Source organism: Sphaerodactylus townsendi, linkage group LG04, assembly GCF_021028975.2.
Source record: "Sphaerodactylus townsendi isolate TG3544 linkage group LG04, MPM_Stown_v2.3, whole genome shotgun sequence".
Classification (NCBI taxonomy): Eukaryota; Metazoa; Chordata; class Lepidosauria; order Squamata; family Sphaerodactylidae; genus Sphaerodactylus; species Sphaerodactylus townsendi.
Genome location: NC_059428.1, coordinates 157,522,967 through 157,549,275, shown reverse-complemented (window position 1 = coordinate 157,549,275; position 26,309 = coordinate 157,522,967). Strand labels below are relative to the sequence as shown.

Genomic DNA, 26,309 nt, shown 5'->3' with positions numbered 1-26,309 from the left:
ACTTCTGGGCGCAAGGATGAGGGAATCCCAGAAAATATTTCCCACTCCCAGGAGCTCTTTGAACGGAGGAAGTTCAGGGAAGGAGTGGGTAGACCGAGGGAAACAAAAAAACAAGGGTTTCCCCCCTGTTTTCAAGAAGCTCCTATCTTACACCAGACAACCTCACGCCATCACTCACTGGGACCCCATTGGTGGAGTGGGCCCGTCTCAGCCCTGCATTCAGGGGGCTTAGTATATAAGAGATGGTGAGGAGTTCAAATTAGGTGTTATGAAAAAAAGGCGGACCACCTACTCGGCCAGGAGTCCATGAGGGAACGCGACTATGTCGGTAAGATTTTTGGCCCCTGCGCGATACGGTAGCCAGAGCAGCCATAGTCTGGCTTCAGCGTTTGCTTTAGCACGCATTCCCCCTGAAGATCAGGAGTCTCTCAGGAGGCCGAGGCAGTGTTAATGGCCACTTCTTTCCTAGCAGACGCAACGCTGGGCGCCTTCCTTAAGTCGTCATACACTATAGCTACTGCTTAGGTGGTGCGCCGTCTTGCTTGTCTTAAGCATTGGCAGGCTGATGTTTTGTCAAAGTCAGTGGTTTCTAACCCGACTTTCAGAGGCGGGCATGCACACTGGCACAGAATTAGAGCGTATTTTAGTAGAGACAAAAGATCACAAAAAAGTCAATACCATTTCGGTGCGTGCAGATAAAGCCCAGATGCACGCCAAGACAGCCCTTTAGGTCCTATCGTCCTCCCCCCCGTTTCAGTAGGGAGGGGAGAAGGCAACCTTAGCAAAAGTCAGTCATCATTCCGCAAGAGACAGGACTTCAGGTCCCAGGGTAAACCCAACAAGGGTTTCCGTCCCGAGTCCGAGGCGGTAACAAGGCCTGACTACCAAGACATCCCCATAGAGGGGCGTCTTTTGGCCTTCAATACAGGTGGCTAGGAGATCGCGTGGGCCGCCTGGGTCAGGGAGAATAAAGTCGGTAGAATTTTCGTTAGAATTCAAGCTTTGGCCAAGGAGCCGTTTCATTCCCTCCCCCATCAGCTCCAACCCTATCAAGGCTTCCCAGTTGAGATTAGCAGTCCAGCACCTTTTGGTCATCATTGCCATTCAACCCGGTCCCAGAACACCAGCGGTTCCAGGGACTTATTCTCCATTTTTCACAGTACCCAAGAAGAGCGGGGATACCAGGGCCATCTTGAATTTGAAAAGGGTCAACAGACACCTCAGGCGAGTTCAAATTTCGAATGGAAACGCTCCGCTCCACAGTGGAAGCAATCCAACGCGGAGATTTCTTAACCTCCTTGGACTTGTCCGAGGCGTACTTACATGTGCCAATCCACCCAGCCCACCAACAGTACCTCAGGTTTGCCATAGGCCACGACCATTTTCAATTCGTTGCCCTCCCCTTTGGGTTAGCTACAGCCCCTCGGGTGTTCACAAAGGTTTTAGTGGCCCCCATAGCCCTTCTCAGGAGTCAGGGCATTCACTTACACCCGTACCTGGACGACATCTTGATTCGATCAAGGTCGGAAGCTTCGGCGAGACAAGATGTCCTCCAGGTACAACAAACTCTTTCCGATCACGGGTTCGTGATCAATCAGGAAAAGAGCTCCACGATCCCATCCCGATCAATGGAGCACCTAGGTGCGTGGATAAACACCTCCACCTGCACGCTATCGGTGCCAGAGGACAAAGCTCGGAAGATTCGTCAGGCAGTTCTGCAGACCTTGAGACGCAACAGCAGCAATCTTCTCCAGCTGGCGAGTCTACTGGGCCTCCTACTTTCCACGATGGACATGATACAGTGGGGCAGGGCCCATGCCAGGCCCTTACAGGGTCTGCTCCGTCCTTTCGCCACCCAGATAATCCTCAGGTTGGACAGGCAGATCCGCCTTCCCTCGGCAGTCAGGATCAGTTTGAAGTGGTGGTTGCTCCCTCGGCAGCTAACGTCGGGGAAGGTGTTCTCCATTCTGGAGCTGTGTCACATCTTCACAGATGCAAGTCTCCTAGGTTGGGGAGCCACCCTGGGGCCCCTCTATGCGCAGGGGGTCTGGCCACAACACCGTCTTCAGACGCCAATCAACATCTTAGAAGTCAGAGCGATCTTCTTAGCCTTGAAACGCTTTCGCCAGGAGATTCTTCGACGGCATGTCATCATCCATACAGACAACATCTCCGCGAGGTGTTATATCAACCATCAGGGAGGCTCCAGATCGTCGGACCTTCACAGAGAGGCAATCAAGATTCTTATTTGGGCAGAGGCGAATCTGGCCTCACTTCGGGCGGAGCATATTCGAGGTGTGTTGAATGTCGAAGCAGACTGGCTCAGCAGATCCAAGATCAGGGAGACGGAGTGGAGTCTGAAACGCTCGGTGTTTCTTTCGATCACCAAGAAATTCGGAATGCCGACGACAGACCTTTTTGCGTCTCAGGACAACGCACAGGTTCCATCATTCCTGTCCAGATTTTTCCATCCTCAGGCGCTGGACACCAACGCGCTGTCCGCCCATTGGCCGAACGGTCTTCTGTACGCCTTCCCTCCGTTCCCACTACTGTCCAGACTGCTGCACCGAGTTCAGAGGGAACGAAGGTCATTGATTCTGGTGGCACCCAATTGGCCTCGTCGCCCTTGGTACTCAGTGATCCAGGAGCTGGCTATCGCTCCTCCCCTGGTACTTCCTGTAATGACAGATCTCCTAATGCAGGGCCCCATAGTACACCCAGACCCAGGTCGATTCAATCTGACCGCGTGGCTATTGAGGGGAGCAGGCTAACAAGCAAGGGTTACTCCAGGGAGGTAGTGGACACCATGTTGGCGGCTAGAAGAGGGTCCACGATTAGGGTTTATAACTCATCCTGGAAGGCCTTCGCTCGCTGGTGTGCACGCAAGAAGCTGGACTCGATGGCACCTCTATTGGCTGACATTTTACACTTCCTCCAGGACGGATTTCAGAGTGGACTCTGTAGCGCCACCCTTAGGAGGCAGTTAGCAGCATTGGCTACGGTTATCCCTAAAGTACAGGGTAGTCCCCTCACTAGACATCCTGATGTGGTCAGTTTCCTGAAGGGGGTTAAGTTGTCCCAGCCTCCCGTAGTCCACAGGTTCCCAACTTGGAGATTACACTCGGTATTGGACGCCATCACTAGATCTCCCTTCGAACCCGTCCAGTCCATCCACCTTAGGTGGCTAAGAATGAAACTTCTCTTCTTAGTAGCGATAACTTCGGCCAGACGGGTTTCGGAGATCAGGGCACTTTCTGTCAACCCTCAATTTTGTCAGTTTTTTCCCGGAGAAAGTGGTCCTTCAACTGGATCCGTCCTTCCGGCCAAAGGTAGATTCCAGATTCCACCTTAGACGGGAGGTGGTGCTCCCCAATTTTTGCCCTGATCCAAAGCACCCCAGGGAACGGCTCTGGCACCACTTGGATGTTCGCCGTTCCCTTAAAGCTTTCCTTATTCGATCTGAACCATTCAGGAAATCAGAATGCCTGTTTATTAATGTGGCCCCCCCTAGGTTGGGGGAAGCTATGTCCACGGCGGCTATAAGTTCTAACATCAAAACTTGTATCATAGAAGCCCATAAGGCTAGCCACCTTCCCGTTCCGGGAGCCATTACTGCTCATTCAACCAGAAGCGCTGCGGCTAATGCAGCCTTGGTGAAGCATGTACCCATTGAGGAGATTTGCCGAGCCGCCACTTGGGCGTCTCCTTCCTCTTTTGTCCGTCACTATCGCCTATCCTCCATTGATGCAGTCCAGGCGTCTCTCGGTAGACGTATTCTGGAGCACATTGTGGGGGACTAATTGGGCCCACCCTATATTTGGGGTACTGCTCGGGAAGTCCCAAGCAAGACGGTCTCCCAACATCCAGTAGAACGACCCATTGGTTACTTACGTGAAGGGGTCTTCTGCTGGATGATGGGAGACCGTCTTGACCCACCCTGGTTTGGGTCTCCCCGTCAATGTGCTCCGGTTCTTGTTCTTGTTCTTAGTTATACTTCGTTACCTTGAGCCTACTTTTTTGATCTTATAGTTAGTTGGCCACTGGGTGAGTTGGATGTCAGTGTCCCAGGTTAGGGCCTTGTTGGTATGTTTGTGTCGTTTGTACTATTGTTTGTGCAAGTCCTTCTGCAGCAGTCAGATACTGGGGCTTGACGACGTCAGCAAGGCTAGTGGGCGTGGCCAACGGAAATTGTCCCTGCCTCCTTGAGAGAAGGTGATGAAAACCCAAGCAAAACGGTCTCCCATCATCCAGCAGAAGACCCCTTCACGTAAGTAACCAATGGGTCGTTCGGAGGCAGTGTATCTCTGAACGCTAGCTTCTCTTTCCCCCTCACTTCCTCAGTCAGTTCGTACCAGTAGTACAAGCAGCGGCGAAGCAAGCCACAAAGGCGGGGACACGGCCGTTTGCCTTAGCGCCAAGTCTTCCACGAGCAAGATCGTACATTTCGTCGACGTTTCAAAGACGAAGAGCAAGGTTGGTGGTCTTTTCCGCCCTCTCTCCCCTGTCAGGTAGCAAGCAAAGGAGCAGCAGTGGCGTAGTGGTTAAGAGCAGGTGTACTCTGATCTGGAGGAACCGGGTTTGATTCTCCGCTTTGCCGCCTGAGCTGTGGAGGCTTATCAGGGGAACTAGATTAGCTTGTACACTCCCACACGTGCCAGCTCGGTGACCTTGGGCTAGTCACAGTTCTTCGGAGCTCTCTCAGCCCCACCCACCTCACAAGGTGTTTGTTGTGAGGGGGGAAGGGAAAGGAGATTGTGAGCCCCTTTGAATCTTCTTACAGGAGAGAAAGGGGGGACATAAATCCAACTCTTCAAGCACCCCTTTTATGCCCACCAAGCCCCCCCCCTTCCCTTCATCCCCCAGAGCAGTGTTTCCCAACCTTTTCGAGGACTGGGTACCCTTGACCTCACTCTTCATATCTCACGGTACCCCTGCCGCCACCTTCTACCTTCCCCTCCCATTGCCCCTGCTTGCCACACCCCCCACCTTCCCCTCCCAGGGTGAAGGGAAGCACTGGGTGGGGGTGGCTGCTGACCTTGTGGCAGGCCCTGCCCCATGGGCCAGCTCCATGTCCTTGCTGGCGCCGGTGGGAGACACCACAAAATAAGGGGGGGGGGGCGGTAGTGTTGCCGCGGTACCCCTGGGACATGCTCACGGCACCCCAGGGTACCATGGTACCCTGGTTGAGAATGGCTGCCCCAGAGATATCAAAAAGCAAGGCATTACAGAACAGGAATGAATGAATAAGCCTTTACTGGCATGCAATTGTAACAAAATATAAAAGAACAAGAAGAATAAAACAGTGCATACACACCATAAAATATCATTTACAGTTGCTTATATCCAAAAGAAAATTTGCAAGATATTCATCGTATATGGTGGGGGGGGGGGGGGGGGGGGGGGGGGGGGTGGGGGGGGGGGGGGGGGGGGGGGGGGGGGCGGGGGGGGGGTGGGGGGAGGGGGGGGTGGGGGTGGGGGGGGGTGGGGGGGGGGGGGGGTGTGGGGGGGGGAGGGTGGGGGTGGGGGGGGGTGGGGGGGGGGGGGGGTGGGGGGGGGGGGGGGGGGGGGGGGGGGGGGGTGGGGGGGGGGGGGGGTGGGGGGGGGGGGGGGTGGGGGGGGGGGGGGGTGGGGGGGGGGGGGGGTGGGGGGGGGGGGGGGTGGGGGGGGGGGGGGGTGGGGGGGGGGGGGGGTGGGGGGGGGGGGGGGTGGGGGGGGGGGGGGGTGGGGGGGGGGGGGGGTGGGGGGGGGGGGGGGTGGGGGGGGGGGGGGGTGGGGGGGGGGGGGGGTGGGGGGGGGGGGGGGTGGGGGGGGGGGGGGGTGGGGGGGGGGGGGGGTGGGGGGGGGGGGGGGTGGGGGGGGGGGGGGGTGGGGGGGGGGGGGGGTGGGGGGGGGGGGGGGTGGGGGGGGGGGGGGGTGGGGGGGGGGGGGGGTGGGGGGGGGGGGGGGTGGGGGGGGGGGGGGGTGGGGGGGGGGGGGGGTGGGGGGGGGGGGGGGTGGGGGGGGGGGGGGGTGGGGGGGGGGGGGGGTGGGGGGGGGGGGGGGTGGGGGGGGGGGGGGGTGGGGGGGGGGGGGGGTGGGGGGGGGGGGGGGTGGGGGGGGGGGGGGGTGGGGGGGGGGGGGGGTGGGGGGGGGGGGGGGTGGGGGGGGGGGGGGGTGGGGGGGGGGGGGGGTGGGGGGGGGGGGGGGTGGGGGGGGGGGGGGGTGGGGGGGGGGGGGGGTGGGGGGGGGGGGGGGTGGGGGGGGGGGGGGGTGGGGGGGGGGGGGGGTGGGGGGGGGGGGGGGTGGGGGGGGGGGGGGGTGGGGGGGGGGGGGGGTGGGGGGGGGGGGGGGTGGGGGGGGGGGGGGGTGGGGGGGGGGGGGGGTGGGGGGGGGGGGGGGTGGGGGGGGGGGGGGGTGGGGGGGGGGGGGGGTGGGGGGGGGGGGGGGTGGGGGGGGGGGGGGGTGGGGGGGGGGGGGGGTGGGGGGGGGGGGGGGTGGGGGGGGGGGGGGGTGGGGGGGGGGGGGGGTGGGGGGGGGGGGGGGTGGGGGGGGGGGGGGGTGGGGGGGGGGGGGGGTGGGGGGGGGGGGGGGTGGGGGGGGGGGGGGGTGGGGGGGGGGGGGGGTGGGGGGGGGGGGGGGTGGGGGGGGGGGGGGGTGGGGGGGGGGGGGGGTGGGGGGGGGGGGGGGTGGGGGGGGGGGGGGGTGGGGGGGGGGGGGGGTGGGGGGGGGGGGGGGTGGGGGGGGGGGGGGGTGGGGGGGGGGGGGGGTGGGGGGGGGGGGGGGTGGGGGGGGGGGGGGGTGGGGGGGGGGGGGGGTGGGGGGGGGGGGGGGTGGGGGGGGGGGGGGGTGGGGGGGGGGGGGGGTGGGGGGGGGGGGGGGTGGGGGGGGGGGGGGGTGGGGGGGGGGGGGGGTGGGGGGGGGGGGGGGTGGGGGGGGGGGGGGGTGGGGGGGGGGGGGGGTGGGGGGGGGGGGGGGTGGGGGGGGGGGGGGGTGGGGGGGGGGGGGGGTGGGGGGGGGGGGGGGTGGGGGGGGGGGGGGGTGGGGGGGGGGGGGGGTGGGGGGGGGGGGGGGTGGGGGGGGGGGGGGGTGGGGGGGGGGGGGGGTGGGGGGGGGGGGGGGTGGGGGGGGGGGGGGGTGGGGGGGGGGGGGGGTGGGGGGGGGGGGGGGTGGGGGGGGGGGGGGGTGGGGGGGGGGGGGGGTGGGGGGGGGGGGGGGTGGGGGGGGGGGGGGGTGGGGGGGGGGGGGGGTGGGGGGGGGGGGGGGTGGGGGGGGGGGGGGGTGGGGGGGGGGGGGGGTGGGGGGGGGGGGGGGTGGGGGGGGGGGGGGGTGGGGGGGGGGGGGGGTGGGGGGGGGGGGGGGTGGGGGGGGGGGGGGGTGGGGGGGGGGGGGGGTGGGGGGGGGGGGGGGTGGGGGGGGGGGGGGGTGGGGGGGGGGGGGGGTGGGGGGGGGGGGGGGTGGGGGGGGGGGGGGGTGGGGGGGGGGGGGGGTGGGGGGGGGGGGGGGTGGGGGGGGGGGGGGGTGGGGGGGGGGGGGGGTGGGGGGGGGGGGGGGTGGGGGGGGGGGGGGGTGGGGGGGGGGGGGGGTGGGGGGGGGGGGGGGTGGGGGGGGGGGGGGGTGGGGGGGGGGGGGGGTGGGGGGGGGGGGGGGTGGGGGGGGGGGGGGGTGGGGGGGGGGGGGGGTGGGGGGGGGGGGGGGTGGGGGGGGGGGGGGGTGGGGGGGGGGGGGGGTGGGGGGGGGGGGGGGTGGGGGGGGGGGGGGGTGGGGGGGGGGGGGGGTGGGGGGGGGGGGGGGTGGGGGGGGGGGGGGGTGGGGGGGGGGGGGGGTGGGGGGGGGGGGGGGTGGGGGGGGGGGGGGGTGGGGGGGGGGGGGGGTGGGGGGGGGGGGGGGTGGGGGGGGGGGGGGGTGGGGGGGGGGGGGGGTGGGGGGGGGGGGGGGTGGGGGGGGGGGGGGGTGGGGGGGGGGGGGGGTGGGGGGGGGGGGGGGTGGGGGGGGGGGGGGGTGGGGGGGGGGGGGGGTGGGGGGGGGGGGGGGTGGGGGGGGGGGGGGGTGGGGGGGGGGGGGGGTGGGGGGGGGGGGGGGTGGGGGGGGGGGGGGGTGGGGGGGGGGGGGGGTGGGGGGGGGGGGGGGTGGGGGGGGGGGGGGGTGGGGGGGGGGGGGGGTGGGGGGGGGGGGGGGTGGGGGGGGGGGGGGGTGGGGGGGGGGGGGGGTGGGGGGGGGGGGGGGTGGGGGGGGGGGGGGGTGGGGGGGGGGGGGGGTGGGGGGGGGGGGGGGTGGGGGGGGGGGGGGGTGGGGGGGGGGGGGGGTGGGGGGGGGGGGGGGTGGGGGGGGGGGGGGGTGGGGGGGGGGGGGGGTGGGGGGGGGGGGGGGTGGGGGGGGGGGGGGGTGGGGGGGGGGGGGGGTGGGGGGGGGGGGGGGTGGGGGGGGGGGGGGGTGGGGGGGGGGGGGGGTGGGGGGGGGGGGGGGTGGGGGGGGGGGGGGGTGGGGGGGGGGGGGGGTGGGGGGGGGGGGGGGTGGGGGGGGGGGGGGGTGGGGGGGGGGGGGGGTGGGGGGGGGGGGGGGTGGGGGGGGGGGGGGGTGGGGGGGGGGGGGGGTGGGGGGGGGGGGGGGTGGGGGGGGGGGGGGGTGGGGGGGGGGGGGGGTGGGGGGGGGGGGGGGTGGGGGGGGGGGGGGGTGGGGGGGGGGGGGGGTGGGGGGGGGGGGGGGTGGGGGGGGGGGGGGGTGGGGGGGGGGGGGGGTGGGGGGGGGGGGGGGTGGGGGGGGGGGGGGGTGGGGGGGGGGGGGGGTGGGGGGGGGGGGGGGTGGGGGGGGGGGGGGGTGGGGGGGGGGGGGGGTGGGGGGGGGGGGGGGTGGGGGGGGGGGGGGGTGGGGGGGGGGGGGGGTGGGGGGGGGGGGGGGTGGGGGGGGGGGGGGGTGGGGGGGGGGGGGGGTGGGGGGGGGGGGGGGTGGGGGGGGGGGGGGGTGGGGGGGGGGGGGGGTGGGGGGGGGGGGGGGTGGGGGGGGGGGGGGGTGGGGGGGGGGGGGGGTGGGGGGGGGGGGGGGTGGGGGGGGGGGGGGGTGGGGGGGGGGGGGGGTGGGGGGGGGGGGGGGTGGGGGGGGGGGGGGGTGGGGGGGGGGGGGGGTGGGGGGGGGGGGGGGTGGGGGGGGGGGGGGGTGGGGGGGGGGGGGGGTGGGGGGGGGGGGGGGTGGGGGGGGGGGGGGGTGGGGGGGGGGGGGGGTGGGGGGGGGGGGGGGTGGGGGGGGGGGGGGGTGGGGGGGGGGGGGGGTGGGGGGGGGGGGGGGTGGGGGGGGGGGGGGGTGGGGGGGGGGGGGGGTGGGGGGGGGGGGGGGTGGGGGGGGGGGGGGGTGGGGGGGGGGGGGGGTGGGGGGGGGGGGGGGTGGGGGGGGGGGGGGGTGGGGGGGGGGGGGGGTGGGGGGGGGGGGGGGTGGGGGGGGGGGGGGGTGGGGGGGGGGGGGGGTGGGGGGGGGGGGGGGTGGGGGGGGGGGGGGGTGGGGGGGGGGGGGGGTGGGGGGGGGGGGGGGTGGGGGGGGGGGGGGGTGGGGGGGGGGGGGGGTGGGGGGGGGGGGGGGTGGGGGGGGGGGGGGGTGGGGGGGGGGGGGGGTGGGGGGGGGGGGGGGTGGGGGGGGGGGGGGGTGGGGGGGGGGGGGGGTGGGGGGGGGGGGGGGTGGGGGGGGGGGGGGGTGGGGGGGGGGGGGGGTGGGGGGGGGGGGGGGTGGGGGGGGGGGGGGGTGGGGGGGGGGGGGGGTGGGGGGGGGGGGGGGTGGGGGGGGGGGGGGGTGGGGGGGGGGGGGGGTGGGGGGGGGGGGGGGTGGGGGGGGGGGGGGGTGGGGGGGGGGGGGGGTGGGGGGGGGGGGGGGTGGGGGGGGGGGGGGGTGGGGGGGGGGGGGGGTGGGGGGGGGGGGGGGTGGGGGGGGGGGGGGGTGGGGGGGGGGGGGGGTGGGGGGGGGGGGGGGTGGGGGGGGGGGGGGGTGGGGGGGGGGGGGGGTGGGGGGGGGGGGGGGTGGGGGGGGGGGGGGGTGGGGGGGGGGGGGGGTGGGGGGGGGGGGGGGTGGGGGGGGGGGGGGGTGGGGGGGGGGGGGGGTGGGGGGGGGGGGGGGTGGGGGGGGGGGGGGGTGGGGGGGGGGGGGGGTGGGGGGGGGGGGGGGTGGGGGGGGGGGGGGGTGGGGGGGGGGGGGGGTGGGGGGGGGGGGGGGTGGGGGGGGGGGGGGGTGGGGGGGGGGGGGGGTGGGGGGGGGGGGGGGTGGGGGGGGGGGGGGGTGGGGGGGGGGGGGGGTGGGGGGGGGGGGGGGTGGGGGGGGGGGGGGGTGGGGGGGGGGGGGGGTGGGGGGGGGGGGGGGTGGGGGGGGGGGGGGGTGGGGGGGGGGGGGGGTGGGGGGGGGGGGGGGTGGGGGGGGGATGGCCAATTGGCCATGCTGGTAGGGGCTGATGGGAATTGTAGTTCCTGAACATCTGGAGAGCCGCAGGTTCCCTACCCCTGTTCTATAAAGTAACTGGGTGAGCATATGCCTATTTTTAGCCGCCCGCCGCAATTCGATCTGCTCACCAGTGCCAAAGGGACTTGGAGTACAAATGTGGCTCAGTTTATGCATGTTCGCGTCATCAATCTGTAAAGCTGGGTACTTTGCTAAACGATCGTCTATAAATTCACCTTCGTACTGGCGGCCGTTCTTCAAAATAAGTTTACCCTGGAGGGGAAAAAATGAGCAAAACGTTGCCCAAATGGATGTAAAGTGCCTTGAAAGTGGATGGAAAGTGCATTAAAGTGGATTGAAAGTGCATTTAAAGATGGCCCCCTATTATGCGTTGCACAGTGGAGCAAGATGCCATGTACTGACGACTGCATCATTCATGTTCTGCATTAAAAATATCTGGAGAAAAAAAGTTCGATTTCCCCACTCCTCCACACGAAGTCTGCCGAGTGACCTTGGGCCAGTCACGGTTCTCTCAGAACCCTCTCAGCCCACGCGAAGGCAGGTAATGGAAAACTACCTCTTCCGCCTTGAAAACCCTACGGGGTTGCCGTTAAGTCAGCAGTGACCGATGGCATGCGTGCACACATTAAAATATGCGCAATAAGCAATTAATGGAAAGACATTTCAGGTTTTCAAGGGCTCTGGTATACATGAAAGAACTCAGTCGTCCACAAACAACTTTATACATTGTTCAGCAGTGAATTTCTTACCATGCCGTGCTTTTTATTGAAAACCCACTCTCCGTCGTACACGGCTCCGCTGGCAAAGATGAACTTTCCGTGACCGTGGCGATTCCCGTTGACAATATCTCCAACATATTGATTCCTTAAGGGATACTGGGACCCAGATATTCTCTTCAGGTACCACGTGTGAATGCCCTGCCCATGCTGCAAAAAGATTTTTTTTAAAATATATACGTCAGGAGACCTTTTCAGCGTGCTCAAATCAGATGAAGAGCGCGCGAGTTCGCTGTGTGCATTGTCTACAACATTGTAAGACTCTGTTGAGAAGAAATCTCTGGACGAAGTGAAAACAGACCAATCTATCTGATGAACATCTGCATCCCGGGCACAAAAAAGGAAAGAAGAATGCAAAAGTTATATATATATATAATAAGTGATATGTATTGTGAACTTATACAAATTAATAAAAGTGAACATGTACAATAAAAACCCCAATATAACAAACAAATAAATACAGAGAAATTTTTATGTATGTTGGGGTTTTTTTTGCACATACTGTGTTTACTTTTATTAATTTGTATTGGTTCACACCGTTGTATTTCATGTGGGTGGGAATTGCTACATTTGTTATATTACTGAATACATGTTGACAGACAGACAGACAGACAGACAGACAGACAGACAGACAGACAGACAGACAGACAGACAGACAGACATTCTGAAGCACCCCACCCACCCACCCCCGATTTTATGGAAATGCAGCTTTTGCTATTTTTTGCCAAGACTGATTTTTTTCATTATCTACATGAGCTTTATTTTTCAATCAGAGCGTTGTCCTTGTAAACCACCTGGGGTGGTTGGACAGGTGGGGTACAAATCATAGAGGGCACAAGGGAGATCTGGCTCTCCAAAACTTTTGCAATGTCCCCACCCCCCTTAAATATTACTTCCAGTAAGACATGGGGAGGGGGCCTGATATCGCCACGATTCAGTGGGCCACAGACCCTCCCCACCGAGATGGATATTGACCAAACTGTTTCAAAATTCGAGCCCTACCTGTAATCCGTTCACCCACTGCCCTGTGTACTCCTGATCTGTTGTCAACCAACTCATCGTTCCGTGGCCGTGGCGCATGTCTCTCTCCCAATCGCCTTTGTAGACATTGCCAGATTTGTAGCTATTGGGGAAACAAAAACAGCAAGAAAGCCAGCTGCGCAACAGTCGGGACGGTATTAACAACATAGAGGAAGACAGCTTGTAAATAGATCTGTGGTAGTTTTATGTGCAAATGTTTTCATTTCTTTTCAGCCCATCCAAAGGAGCAAAAAGGTTCATCAGAACTTCTGCCTGAAATGTTAAAAGTTGCTGTTTGAGTTCCGCATAACCTTCAGGACATTTTGTCCGAAGACACTGTCAGAATTTTAAAGGTGCCTACAGGCCAAAAAGCGCTGGGAACTCTCAGGTTTTGAAGATGGCACGCTTGGTATAATTGGAGATTCTGGGTTCACGTAAAGCTCCTTATACTGTTGCCCTGTCACTCTTCCTCAGTCTAAACAACCTCACAGGACCGCTATGACAAATGGGGGCAGGGATCAATGCTAACCGGAGGGAAGGGTGGAATTCCGACCTGTTAACAATCGGAAGAGATCATTTCCTACAATTACAAATTCACAAAACACCATAAAAAGGAGGGTTCGGGGGAGGGGGGGCTTACCATCTTAATCCCCATCCACTTTTGACATTGTTCACAAATTGACCTTCGTACCAGGAAGAGCCTTCCTTGTTGTAGTAAAGGATGCCCTGGAAGCAAATGGTACAAACATTTTAATGAGCCACTGCTTTGGCACGGACATTTTAAGAAGAGAAGAAGAGGAAGAGTTTGGATTTATACCCCCATCTTTCTATCCTGTAAGGAGACTCAAGGTGGCTTACAAGCTCCTTTCCCTTCCTCTCCCCACAACTGACACCTTGTGAAGAAGGTGGGGCTGAGAGAGTCCTGAGAGAACTGTGACTAGCCCAAGGTCAATCAGCAGGAATGTAGGAGTGCAGAAACACATCTGGTTCACTAGATAAGCTTCCGCCACTCAGGTGGAGGAGTGGGGAATCAAACCCGGTTCTCCAGGTTAGGCTCCGCCTGCTTTTAACCACTACACCATGCTGGCTCTCAGTGTTTCTGACAGAAAGACAGCCCTTACACTGTGCAACCTTCCAACCTCAAGGCATCCCTGATGAAGCTGATTGCACCAAGGATAAGCACAGCACCCGAATAGTATTGTACAGCACCACAAAGGATGGATTGTGCCCCGAGATGGCAGCCATTTGTAAGCCATCCTTGTAGAAAGATAACAATGATAATGTTTAAAAGATAAACAATAAACACAGAAATCAGTAAATGTGAACCACTGGAACGCAAACACCAGAATGCACATTTACCCTTGAAATACCATCTCTCTCTCTCTCTCTCTCTCTCTCTCTCTCTCTCTCTCTCTCTCTCTGTCACAACTTCATGATCATGGAGAAACACATTTGCTCCTTGGCATACTGGGGAATACTGGCAGTAGGCTTCATGTGAAGGAGCGGGGAAACAGATCCAGTTCACTAGACTGGAGTCCGCCGCTCATGTGGAGGAGCGGGGAACCAAACCCAGTTCTCCAGATTAGAGTCTACCTGCTCTAAACCACGACACCAAGTGCACAAATTACATGTCCCATCCAGATAACTGTGGTGCTTCATCCAGGGTGGTTTTGTTACCTTCCCATGCCTTTTGCCTTCAAACCACTGGCCAGAATACGAAATGGGATGGGTGCCACACGTGTACGTGCCAAAGCCGTGCCTGATGCCGCTCTTCACTTGGCCGTCGTAGACACTGCCGTCGGGCCACGTGTAACGGCCCTGGTGCATCTGCACGTTCTTCACGAAGTTCCCCTGAAAGGGGTGGATGGGCCAAATATGCACTCGCTGCTAAAACGAAACGCTCGGGAGTTTTGACTGTGGTTTTGAAAATCTCCCAGGAACCCCGCAGTTTTGACCCAGGGAGTCTGTCATGTTCACGTAAGAGGTTTCTCAGCTTTGGCCTTTAGAACAGTCAGCTGTAACAACATCCCACGTCATGACGGCTTTTACCTCATACTTCACTCCGTCCGCCCATGTGTAGGTTCCTTTTCCGTGCATGAGGCCTTCAGAGAACATGCCCTTCGAAAGGAGAAATGAGATTTTTTTATTTGTTCCGCGCTTTGGGCACGGTTATCCTTAAAAAGGATAAGAAACAGATGTAAAGATTGCAACCAAGAACAGCAAAAGAGCCTTTCTTTTAACTAGGAAACTCTGGAATGTATATGCTTCTTACGCTGAACTCTTCCTCTACTTGACAGGTGAGCAAAAGGTTAGATTGAAGTCCAGCAAGTAGTGGACAATGCTACAATGTTGGACAAAATGCCTGATCCAGTAAGTCACCTTCTGGAGTATGTCAGTGAGAATTTGAATCACTGACAGGAGAGAAAGGGGGGTATAAATCCAAACTTCTCCTCCTCCTCCTCCTCCTCCATGCAAATGAGCAGTGCCTTAGTGAATCAGAGAGTCTGAGTAGGCACTCTTACTTTTGAAACTCAGCAGAACTTTGGGGAATCAAGTTAAAACAAATCCAGCATGCCAAAAGTAATCTTACTCCTACTCCACATTCCTGTTCTTTGGAATCCAGTGGTAGTACGAGCCAGAGGCGCAAGCTGATTTCAGGAGGCATTGAAAAGGTTAAAGGTTTCAGTAGAATCCACAAAGTACCTTTGCCTACCACAGATGGCAGCTGTTTCACACCTATGGGGCTGTAGGAACAGAGGACATGACCCCAGATACCTTCAGTGCTCAACAATAATTTTTAGAGCAATTAATCAGAAAGATGCAGGGCTGGTGCAACAAACAACCAAACGCTATTGGTTACTGCAGCTTGTACTTGCGGCCTGGCTCTTCCTGTGTCCTTTACATGAAAAAGCAGCGACTGACTATATTCCTGAAAGCAAGGTTGTATCCTAACCCAGCGTTGCCCAACCACCATAAAGCACACTGATGAAAAATACAGTAAGATGCAATGTTTTGTCCCCCACCAAATGCCCATAGGAATTCCCGTTCCAGGAGATTAAATATATCCAAAGATAATGTATAGACCCCCAACATCGTACTCACTCGGTATTCATTTCCTCCATGGAATTTTGCTACTCCTTCTCCCTCATATAATCCACGGACTTTTTCCCCTTCATAGCTACAGAGAAATCAAGCAAAAGATGAAAACTAACAGGGAATTAATTGCTGCACAAACAAAATACTTTTATTCAGATATCCCGCTGTGCCAGGGAGCTTGCTGGCAAACCTCGGGCCTGTCATTCTTTCTCTCTCTACCTCAGTGGACTACTGGGAAGATAAACTACTAATTACTGAGATGTTCATGAACTACAATTCCCATCAGCCCTTGCCAGCACAGCCAATGCTCATGTTGGGAGGTACTGATGGGAATTGTAGCTCTTGAACATCTGGAGGGCCACCAGTTTGACACCCTTGAATTAGAGAATCCTAGAACAATACGGGCTGCCTCGAGCTCCAAACAGGACTGAACAGATGCAATAGACCAGTGATGGCGAACCTTTTTGAGACTGAGTGCCCAAATTGCAACCCAAACCCCACTTATTTATCGCAAAGTGCCAACCCGACAATTTAATCTGAATGCTGAGGTTTTAGTTTAGAAATAAACGGTTGGCTCCCTCTTCCTCCGCCCCACCCGCTTGAGCAGGGTCCAGCCTGCTCTAGCTTCCAGCAATTCCCACGCACCGCTCTGTGCCTCCCTAGTGTAGGCACAGAAGGAAAAGAGTGAAAGTAAAAAGGAAATAGAAAGTGGTAGAAAGTGAGAGAAAGTGAGAGAAAGAGAGAGAAAGAGAAAAAGGAAATTGTCTATTGTCTCTTCCCAGCCGCTATTGTCTCTTCCCACATTCCAAAGAAAAGATACTTTTACTTAGCAATGAGCTGAGAAAGTGTGTGTGTAGAAAAATAACTGACAAAGCAGAATTAAAGCAAAGAAAGAGAGTCAAGCCATGTGAGAAACTATATTCTTAAGAATGCTATTTAACAATGTATCGCCATGATGGGAATATTGAAACGTCATGAATTGACAGGGTTTGGCTTTGCAACATTTATGATGCATCAGCTGTCTTTATCCTATAAGAACTGTGACTTTTGTATACTCAGGGCGACTCCTCTGATTCTATAACAGACCCTCTGAGGGTTTGGAATAAAAATTATTTATTTAATTAGCCCTTATGTCGGCTCCGAAGCTTATTAGCTAACTATTAGTAAACACGCGTTACTCTGTGGTAACAGATGGTGCCAAACTTCCCCGGAGTTAGGGGTCCTCTGTGGTCTCTCTTGCTTCCTCCCTAGCGGGCTTAGCGCCCAGCTTCTTTTGTCGGGCCGTTTGGAGTGGTATGAAAGGCTTGAATACCACAATAGCTCACAGTTCCAGGAAAAGTATGATAGAATCAGAGGAGCGTCCGAAGTGTTAGCCCACCCTGCCTCTTCTGGAACCAACGCATCTTCCGGAAATCAAGACAGGTGTTAGTATTTATCATGTTTGTGTGTATGTCAGTCTAAATGCTCTGTAGTCTTTTGTCTGAAATAAAATAGGTTTTGTTTTGTCTTGTCAGTAATAAATCCAAAGCCCGGATATCGAGGTCCCTCTTGATTCCTTTGCAATCGAGGGCGTTAGAAAGTGACCCCCCCTTGTGGCTCAAAAGTGTAGCGGATCCTAGAAGTTGAAGAAAAATCACCTAACTTGAACTATCAGTTTAAGACATTTGGGGACGTAGAAACTTACAAGTAAAAAAGGACTGCAAGAGCTGTGAGAATTCATCCTAAACTATGGTTTGGTTTTCCAAGACCAGAGGGAAGAGGCTGAACTCCAGTCGATGGACCTAGCTTTGTCCTGTGTACTTTACAATTGGAGGGGCATTAGCCCCCAAATTGAAAACATAAAAGAGCAAAAGAAAAAAAGTTAGAGATGTCTTTTAAACGAAAGATTGGACTCTTGCTCAGCTTAGGAAACATTTGGCCCCAGAGGGCACCTTTAATCTGTATACAATCCAGTCCTTGTATCAGATCCTTTTTAATGCTGATACAAAAAAAAGAAAGCATATTTGCTAAAGGGAACATTTATGGAGGTCAGTCTGAGTCCAACTTCTTACATGACTCCTCTGGATCCTCATTGATGGTGGTGCGTAAACACCCTCCTGAATTCAGGCTCTGGGTTGGCCCCAGAGTATGACAAAGATGGGCTTTTCCCACCACCACCAAAGGACTTTTACCAACCTTCCCAAAGTAATCCTGCAGTAGCTCTTCCACTTCTCAGTCCTCTGGAACTGGCTCCTGCCATCAGTTCCTTCGGCATGAGGGAGGGACTCCTGTGTAATCGACTTTTCAGAAAATGCAGGACCGTCCGTGCTCCCCTCATCCATCATTAGGAGAGGGAAAGCGGGACAGGAACAGGGGGAAAGATGCTTGCCAAGAGGATGCCCCTCCTCCTCTCCCTTCCAGCAAAATTCTCCGATTTGGCTGGGGAAAACGGAGGCAGATGGAAAACGGCGTCTCTGCTGCTCATGGGTCCGGATTCAGCAGATGAAGAGAATATATGTATATATATTGGAGGTTGTTAAAAGAAACCCAGACTTCCCCTTCATCTGCTGTGACCGAGCCCCAGAAGTATCAGACACAGAAAACCGACTGTCCCTAAGGTGAAAGATTATTTTCACTTCAAGCTAAGAAGTGATTCCTGGGACTGGTGGTGAAGTTACCACCACCACCTGAGGAGTTTTTACAACCCGCCCTTTTAAATCCAGTAGGCGGTTCTAAACACCCTCTCAGATTCCATCATAAGGCTCTCCTCCTGCTGTGACACAGAACCATAGCCAGAAGGCAGAATGAGGGCTTACCGAGGTGAATTTCTCTCCATCGATAAATGGGGCTCCATCTGACAGTGAGAGTTCCTGCAAAGAAAAGCTCTATGGTGATCCAACTCACTACACAGCCTGCTGTGTTTTCTTTTACCAGTGGCAGTGTAAGACCAGGGGATTTAAAAGTTGTTCTCCTCTCCCCAAAGGAAAGCGGCAGTGGGCTCCTGAAGTAAGACCCTCAGAGCCTGGAAACAGGCGCTTCTGGCTCGTTCCCCTGAGTTGGTTTTCCTCAAGTTTTTTCCTTCAGCCAAGGGAGAAGCCTTTGGTAGCTTACCGTCGAAAAAAAGAATGTTTCTCTTTCCTCCAGTGCATGAGGAGGGGAAGATTCTCCTGAACTCAATATTTCTTGGAGCAGCAAAGCATGTCAGACAGCATTCTGATCACCCTTTGTTGCAGCTGGAAGGAAAAAGAAAAATTGCGGACCATGTTACGCAACCCATTAATCTTTTAAACTCTCAGACTTTGTCTCAAGTAGTAATGCGTCCCAGCAACAAAACAGCCATTCTTTTTAGTTGTACAGCTTTGAAGTTTTCAAACTCAAGTCTCCCCAAGCCACAGACACACTAGACAAATATGCATTGGGTTGCTACGAGTGCTCATAAGGAACTTTTTTTCCTGTTTGTATATAAGCAGGATAACATTGCAAAAGGGATTTGGCTCAGGAATTTGCAGATACACAATGCCCAGTGGCTTCATCTGTGACTGTATTACAACTATAGATACTTGTGCTGCTCGGGCTGATTTTTTGGGATCACGTAGCAGAATTTCCCCAACTGGAAGGAGGTCTCTGCATATTGCTTTTGCCCTATCGTAAACTTATTTTTTCACTGGCTTTCTTTATGCTTCTTTGGAATTGTTCTGCATGCATATGTGAGGGCTCCTGATACCAGCAGGGTCTTCTAACAACAACAACCTTGGGTGAGTCCTCCTCCCAAGAACGAAAGAAAAACAAAGGGGGGGGGGGCGCCCTTGCAATAAGCCACTCTCTGCCCCCTAAACCTTCAGTGAAGAAAAAAAATGCAAAAAGGAGGGGATAATCAATCCAGTTCAACCTGATGCGGTTTAAAAGAGTTAAATCTATGATAGCAGTAGCAGAGAAAAGAAGTTTATAGAAGTATTTTTTAAGAAATTTAGAATTTTGTGCTTTTAGATGTAACCTTGTATCGGTTTTCTAAGAGCAGACATTTCCAGCTTAAATTACAGAGGAGGAAGCCTCCAGTACCCAACACGAGTATTATTTTCTTGGTGAGAGTCTCCGGCTTTGGGAAACACCTTCTACCCTCTCTGCTAGGAAGCTAAGTGGGCTGGCCTAAGCTGTCTAATGTGTACAAAAGTTTGTGCAGCTAAAGAAACTCATGGCTCATGATCTGAGAGGCACAAAGATTAAATTTGAAACTAGCTTTTACATGCTACTCACCGCTTTTAAGTAAAAAAATACCTATTGATACCATTCTGCAAAAGAAAAGAATTGAAACAAGACAGATGCTAGATGCTAAAAGACCAGGCTATGGTGCTGGAGCATCTTTTTAAACAGAAGTAAGAGGTGAAAGCTGGGGAAATTGAGTATGATTGTTTGGAAGCTGGACACATTTTTCAAAACCAGAACCTATATCCAGACCTCAAAATAGGATCTCACAGAAAAGTAGCTATTTAAGTATCTGAATTATTTCTTTAAAATGTTAACAAAAAGGCGAATAATGTGAGTATACAGTCCCCTAATGAGACTGCGGCACAGTTTTGAATCTAAGTTTCAGCCTTCCTTGAAGAAAATTTTTTCTTGTGTATTGTCTTGCATTCCCCTTCACTCTATTTAGTTCTCTTTTTTTATTTTCAGCATTCTAATGATAATAAAATGCCCTTTTATAATAAACACATAACAGACCACAAACAAAAAAGCAAAATGCAGCACTGCACCAGTAATTAATTTGCATTTTGTTTCTGCTCTATTTCTGTCTTAGTCTACTAAAATAGATTGTACTGAATCATCCGAATTTTCAGTTGAAGCTGATGAGTATCCACCTTGTTTCTGATTTTTCCTATTTGTATGCATCCTTGGTACTACATGGACCATGTAAATAACAGGTTTCAACTTTTCCCTGTGTTTTTCTTTCTTGACCCTAATTTTGCCTTTGGTTCTGACTCAGACAGATTAGGGGATCCTTTGGGCTTCTTTTTCCCATAGCACCCGATACCCCACCCCCTCCTCTGCTGCTGATCAAAAGTTTGTTATTTTTTCCTTTACCCACTCAGTTAAACAGTTCTTGGAGTCTTACACCTGTTCTTCCCTCTCTGTTGCTAGCCCTGGCTTAAAAAAAGAACTCCACAGGATGCCCCTTTGTTCACAATTCACAATTTGTACACACTACTAAGATGCACACTGCACTGTTTCTACAGAGATCCTGTTTGTACCCAAAAGATACCTTAACACTTGCCCTTTTCCAAAAAAAAAAAAAAAACAATGAGACCACCCATAAGAATGTTCAGGCTCCTTGTTTAAAGAACAGGATCTCTCAGAAACAAGAAACATTACTGATAAAGAACAAAATGGTTTCGTTCACACCTTAACGTCAAGATGAAATGCTAAAAATCTCCATTTTGGGACAACCCCAAATCTTTGGGAATTAGCGATGATGTGGGCACTGTTTTGGGTTGTATTCTTTGCTACCATTTGGATATAGCTTTGTCTTTACTTTCCTATAAGGTTCCTTCCAGCCCATTGCCAATTTCTGCTCCCTAGCCCACTTTCACCCCTTGTCTTTCTTTCTTTGCCCCTCAACTTTTGTGTTCCATTAAGTTTACTTTCTATCTTTGTTATTCCACTTTGCTCTTGACACAACCCCATACTGCCTCTATGCTAAGTATTTTTTTTTTTTGAGATTGTCCATCCTGCTTAACTGTAACCCAGTACCTATGTGGCAGCAATGGGTAAGTTGCATTATGTTACAATATGTTCATAATTTCCCTTTCTCAGCTGCATCTTTTACCCCTTTCTTCTTAAATAAAGTTTCTAGTTTCCCTCCCTCCTACAGTTCACATTGCCTATATCTCTCCTGGCTGCATTTTGAAAGGGGAGGGGAGGAGAAGTTTTGGCCCCAAGAAGCAGCAGAGATATAGCTCCCTGGAAAGCCCTGGCCTGGAAGGAGATAACAGCAGAAATACAGAAACTTCCTGTGGAACTCTAGGGGCTGCCCATTCTAGCGGACATTACAAAGGTACAAGGCACAATCCACTCCCAGTTTGCATGCCAGCACAGGCTGCTGGGCTGGTAAGCTTGTTCGAGCCATATGCAGAGCTCTACGCACCAGTGTAGCCTGCTGGTGTGGCTTGCTAACTGCAAAACAAAATCCCAGCAGGCGCTGGGGAAAGGGGATGCTAACTGTTCAATATTTTGTGTCATTTAGCCACCTCAGTCCTACTTAAAATCCATTTGGGATCTACCGTCGAGAATCTGCACGGCCTGCTGGACTTACAGCCCAGCTATATCCCTTTTGAACGAGGCGGTTGGGTGTTCCTGAAATCACCTGGAAAAAAAGGAACCTCCTGACTCCAGTCTGAAAGGGTTCATACCAGATCTTGCTGACCACCTATTCCTCGGACCAAAGTTACGGTGAGTGAAAGCCTGGGGTGCACTACACTGGAAAGGCGATGCCAACCAGCCTCCTGTAACACAAGCTTCGAGAAGCGCGGTGGAAAAGACCAGAAGTATGGAGTTCAGAGCTTGGCGCCTAATTTGCGTCAAATCTACCTTTTCCAGCGCCACGCAATCCAGTTGCCAGGAATCCAGTTGTTTCCTGTTGGTTCTGTTGTTCCTTGCTGAGTTCTGCAAATTGTTGTTTGTTTTCTTAGCACCCAGCGAGGGACTGATCGTTCTACCATGGACTTGGACTCTGATTGGCTTTGTTGGCGGTAGAAGAGACTTCCAGGTTTTTCTTTAAAGAACCTGGGCCCGTTTTCCACATCATAGACTTATGGGCATTTCTGCAGTTGAGAGAACTACAATCAAGACATCCTCTGAAGACTTGCTTGAGGCTGAGTGTGGTTTTGGGACTCAAGAAATAGAACGATGTTGAAAATCTTGTATTATCACGTAATAAAATCCTGCATGACTACTTAGGTTTTATTAGAAGGAGACCTTGTATATTCCTGGTCCATACTATACATTGCATCCTCCTCATATTGCAGTGGCCAGGAGCTTGGATCCTCAAGCGACCCGTTCCCTCATTTGTATTGTGCCCCCATTATTTTTCTTCTATCTACTGGTTAAAGAGATCCTGAGGGTGACAGTTGTTTTTCTTTTGATTTTTTTCAAAAAAATAATAGCTGCACACACCCATAATAGAATCCCTCACGAAACTTCACTTCTTGTCATCAGGACTAACAAAGCAAAACATTTGACTATTGATTACTTGGTATAGCCATGTATGACTTCATGTGAAAATTTTGTTTTGTCGCACCCGGTTTCAATTTCAAGATTACTTTAAGATAACTCCTCCTAAGCTTACAGTTTGTGATTGTCAGGTTTATTCCTTGGGACCAAGATGTCCCATATATTCATTCATAATAACCTACAGTCTCTATTGTACAGTAATAGCCATTTCCTGACCATCCCATCAGCTACGCCTTTGCAATATGTTGCCAGTCTAGGAAACTTGTTGTCTGATTGCTGGTTGTGTTATACAACACAAGTAGCCCTATACTGGTACCCTGGTCGCCAGATTACTCCAAATGGCGCTTTACTGTCTCCTAAAATTGAGTAAATTAGATTGTCTCTGTGGGGTGGAAGTTGGATTGCCAAGGAGATATATACCACCTCAGTCCATACAGAACATGCTTGATATTTTCCTTTATGCATCACAAGTAAGACTAAGGGCACAAAGGTACTATGGTTCCCATTGATCCTAATAACAATAGTTCCATAGTTTCTTGAATAATTTGAATAGTCCCCAGAAAGGGAGAGGTGGTTTTATATGACCAGACCTGATGGTGTTTCACAGGGTTTCCTGCAACTCACAGACACACTAAACTACTCTATATTTGTCCACAAAGCCCTGGATGTGTGTATTGCCACCCTTTATAAGATATATAAAGAGAAACAATGCTAATGCTAATAACTAGTAACTTGGGAAGGAAAAAAAAGAATTCTATTCTGACCTGGATGGCTTTTATGTATGTTTGTTACTTCTTGTAGAATATATTAGGAAATGCTGTATCTGCTTCTGAGCATCTATACTATTGTCTGAAAAAAAAGGATTGTATTTTATTTGTGGAAATGCTGGGCCGAAGGTTATACATGTAGAGTGGACGAGGGTTATGTTCTTTTGGTACTGTGGTACTAGAGTTGGGAGGAGAAAATGAAAGGCAATCAGGGTTTAGAATTTGGGAGAATTGACTACCTAGGGCTGTCATATTCCCCTGATGTGTAGTCACCTCAGGCTCAAGAATCCTTCTAGCCTCCAGTTCTCACTAGTTTGCTTAAGCGCATCCTTCAAGTTTTTCAGGGTGCATTTGAAAAGGGGGGGATCTGGAGGCACAGAAGGAAAAAAAAAGTGAAAGTAAGAAAAGGAAATAGAAAGTGGTAGAAAATTGAGAAAGTGAAGGAAATTGAGAGAAGAGAAGAAAAAAAAATTGTCTATTGTCTCTTCCCAGCAGCTATTGTCTCTTCCCACATTCCAAAGAAAGATACTTTACTTAGCAATGAGCTGAGAAAGTGTGTGTGTAGAAAAAATAACTGACAAAAGCAGAATTAAAGCAAAGAAAGAGAGTCCAAGCCATGTGAGAAACTTATATTCTTAAGAATGCTATTTAACAATGTATAAGCCATGTGATGGGAATATTGAAACGTCATGAATTGACAGGGTTTGGCTTTGCAACATTTATGATGCATCAGCTGTCTTTATCCTATAAGAACTGTGACTTTTGTATACTCAGGGCGACTCCTCTGATTCTATAACAGACCCTCTGAGGGTTTGGAATAAAAATTATTTATTTAATTAGCCCTTGTCGGCTCAAGCTTATTAGCTAACTATTAGTAAACACGTTACTCTGTGGTAACACTAGCATCTCTGCCTCCTCTGCGCCCCCCGCCCTCAGGCATCAGCCACCCGGAGCACAGGCACCAGGCCTGCCAGCTGAGTCCTCCCTGCTCACCATGGTGCGCGCATGTCGTGCTCGGTGGCCCAGGCCAGCCTAGATGTGTGTGTGTGTGTGTGGGGGTGATTTTTCACCCCCCCACATGACGAACTCTGTGTGCGCATGCCCACAGAGAGGGCTCCGAGTGCCACCTCTGGCACCCGTGCCATTGGTTCTCCACCACTGCAATAGACACCTGTATTTCAAGCAGCACATATGAACTTGGTCACAGAGAGCAACCCACAGTCTTGGATTCTAATCCAGTTTCCAGTTTTACCTTTCTATAATGAGCTGGGTGAGAAGCGAGATGTACGTAGTTTCTTAGCAGGTTAGAGGCTGCTCCCACCGCTTGGGGTTGAAGCGGCTCCCTCTTGGGGGCCTTGCAGCTGGCCAGCAGCTGATCCTCAGCAGGAATGTTTCCCACCGCCAAAGAATGTAAAGAAACGGTGGACTCCCGGACAGGATCGTGGGCAGCAACTGCAGCTCCCTTTTCTCCCTTTTTCCCATTCTTCTTCTTATCTCTGCCCATGGCTGCTGCTAAAACTGGACCACAGTGAAGGCTTCCTGCAGTCTTGTGGCTCAAGCATGAAAAGAAAAAAAATATAGAGATAATAATAACAACTCTAAAGCGGAACTCACCCAGCTAACAATATAATTTTGCACACTTGGGAAACAGACACTCCTCACCACCCCAATTTCCTCTCTGGCTGCCAAAAGGGCGCCTTTTTGGGCTTGGAAATGTTTATAGCCATTCCTTACTTACAGAAATTAAAAATACTACTAAAAGGTCTTCTCTTTTGAACTCACGCAGCCCTTCCCAGCTCACAGCACAGTTAAACAGCCGGCAGCAACTGTCACCATAGCAACCAAAGTCACAGCCCGGGAAGGAAGCTCGAGGGCACCCATTTTGTTTTTAAAGGGGCCATTCCCCTGTTAATTGCCTTTCTGTAAAATCAGATTAATGAATCAGTAGTGTATCTGGGATTCTTCCGTCGTGACAGGTGTAGATCAGCGAACTAGAGATTACTGCCATGATCTTTTTATTTTTTATTTATTTTTCAAACTTATATACCGCCCAATCCCCGAAGGGCTCTGGGCGGTGAACAACATAAAATTCAAATACAAATATAAACATAAAATCAAATACAATAATCTCTCAATAATATAAATTAAGATGCAGCAATTAATATGTAACAATGCCCGTTAAAATCCTTCTTAAACCCTCCCAAGAGGAGAGAAGAAAGGGTGGGTTCTGTAGATGATAATGAACCCAAATTTCCATGAGGATGAGAGGGGGGGCACTTTCAGCGGCTGGACAATCCAAAGGCCCGGCGGAACAACTCCGTCTTACAGGCCCTGCGGAAATCACCAAGATCCCGGACAGCTGGAGGAAGAGTGTTCCACCAGGCAGGGGCCAGGGCTGTAAAGGTCCTAGCCCGAGTGGAGGCCAGCCGCATCATTGAGGGGCCAGGGACTACCAGTAAATTGGCCCTCTGCTGAGCGCAGAGGTCTAGTGGGGGCATATGGGGTAACGCGGTCCCGAAGGTATGAGGGTCCCAGGCTGCGTAAGGCCTTAAAGGTAAGCACCCATACTGTGTGTTTATTCATCTCTCCGATGACGTCCCACTTTAAACGGCCAGTATTTCACAGCCCTTCAACAGCGCTGTTTAAATTCTTCACATATGTTTTGCTACTCTCCCTGCTGCATTTGATGAAATGGACCCTCGCCTGCAAAAAAATTTAACCTATTTAGCCTTGATACTGCCAGGAGACTCCCATTTATTTTGGCTGCAACGGATTAAAGCAGCTGCCTCTCTGGAATCATGGCTCTTGAAAACTTTTGAACGTAAGTGCCACACAGACTATATGTCTTTTATTGCTTATCCTTTTAGCCCCGCAATGTTTCCCTTCCGCAAGCCGGCATTTTGCGTTTGTATTATGTATCCTGAGCTCTCTTCAAAATGCAACTGGTGAAAACAGGTTCACACAAGAAAAGGAGGAGGAGTTTGGATTTATACCCCGCTTTTCTCAACCTTAAGGAGTGTCAAAGTGGCTTACAAAC

General features: G+C 55.2%; 2 protein-coding genes across 2 annotated transcripts in view; one reads left to right on the top strand and one right to left on the bottom strand.

Moving 5' to 3' along the window:
* Window positions 1-4,512, top strand: part of LOC125431433 (radial spoke head 10 homolog B2-like) — a 29,216-nt gene extending 24,704 nt beyond the window's left edge. Inside the window, exon 9 of the mRNA XM_048494199.1 lies at window positions 4,342-4,512. Within this exon, the coding sequence (XP_048350156.1) occupies window positions 4,342-4,512 (171 nt within the window). The remainder of the gene's footprint in view (window positions 1-4,341) is intronic.
* Window positions 4,513-5,327: 815 nt separating this feature from the next.
* Window positions 5,328-24,564, bottom strand: LOC125431432 (radial spoke head 10 homolog B-like). The gene is made up of 9 exons (XM_048494198.1): window positions 24,525-24,564; window positions 15,309-15,384; window positions 14,256-14,324; window positions 13,884-14,057; window positions 12,847-12,932; window positions 12,189-12,309; window positions 11,160-11,336; window positions 10,450-10,662; window positions 5,328-5,336 (listed from the first exon to the last, which is right to left on the bottom strand). Exons 3-9 carry the CDS (start codon window positions 14,319-14,321, stop codon window positions 5,328-5,330), a joined length of 846 nt encoding a protein of 281 aa, XP_048350155.1. The 5' UTR covers window positions 14,322-14,324; window positions 15,309-15,384; window positions 24,525-24,564.
* Window positions 24,565-26,309: the final 1,745 nt, after the last annotated feature.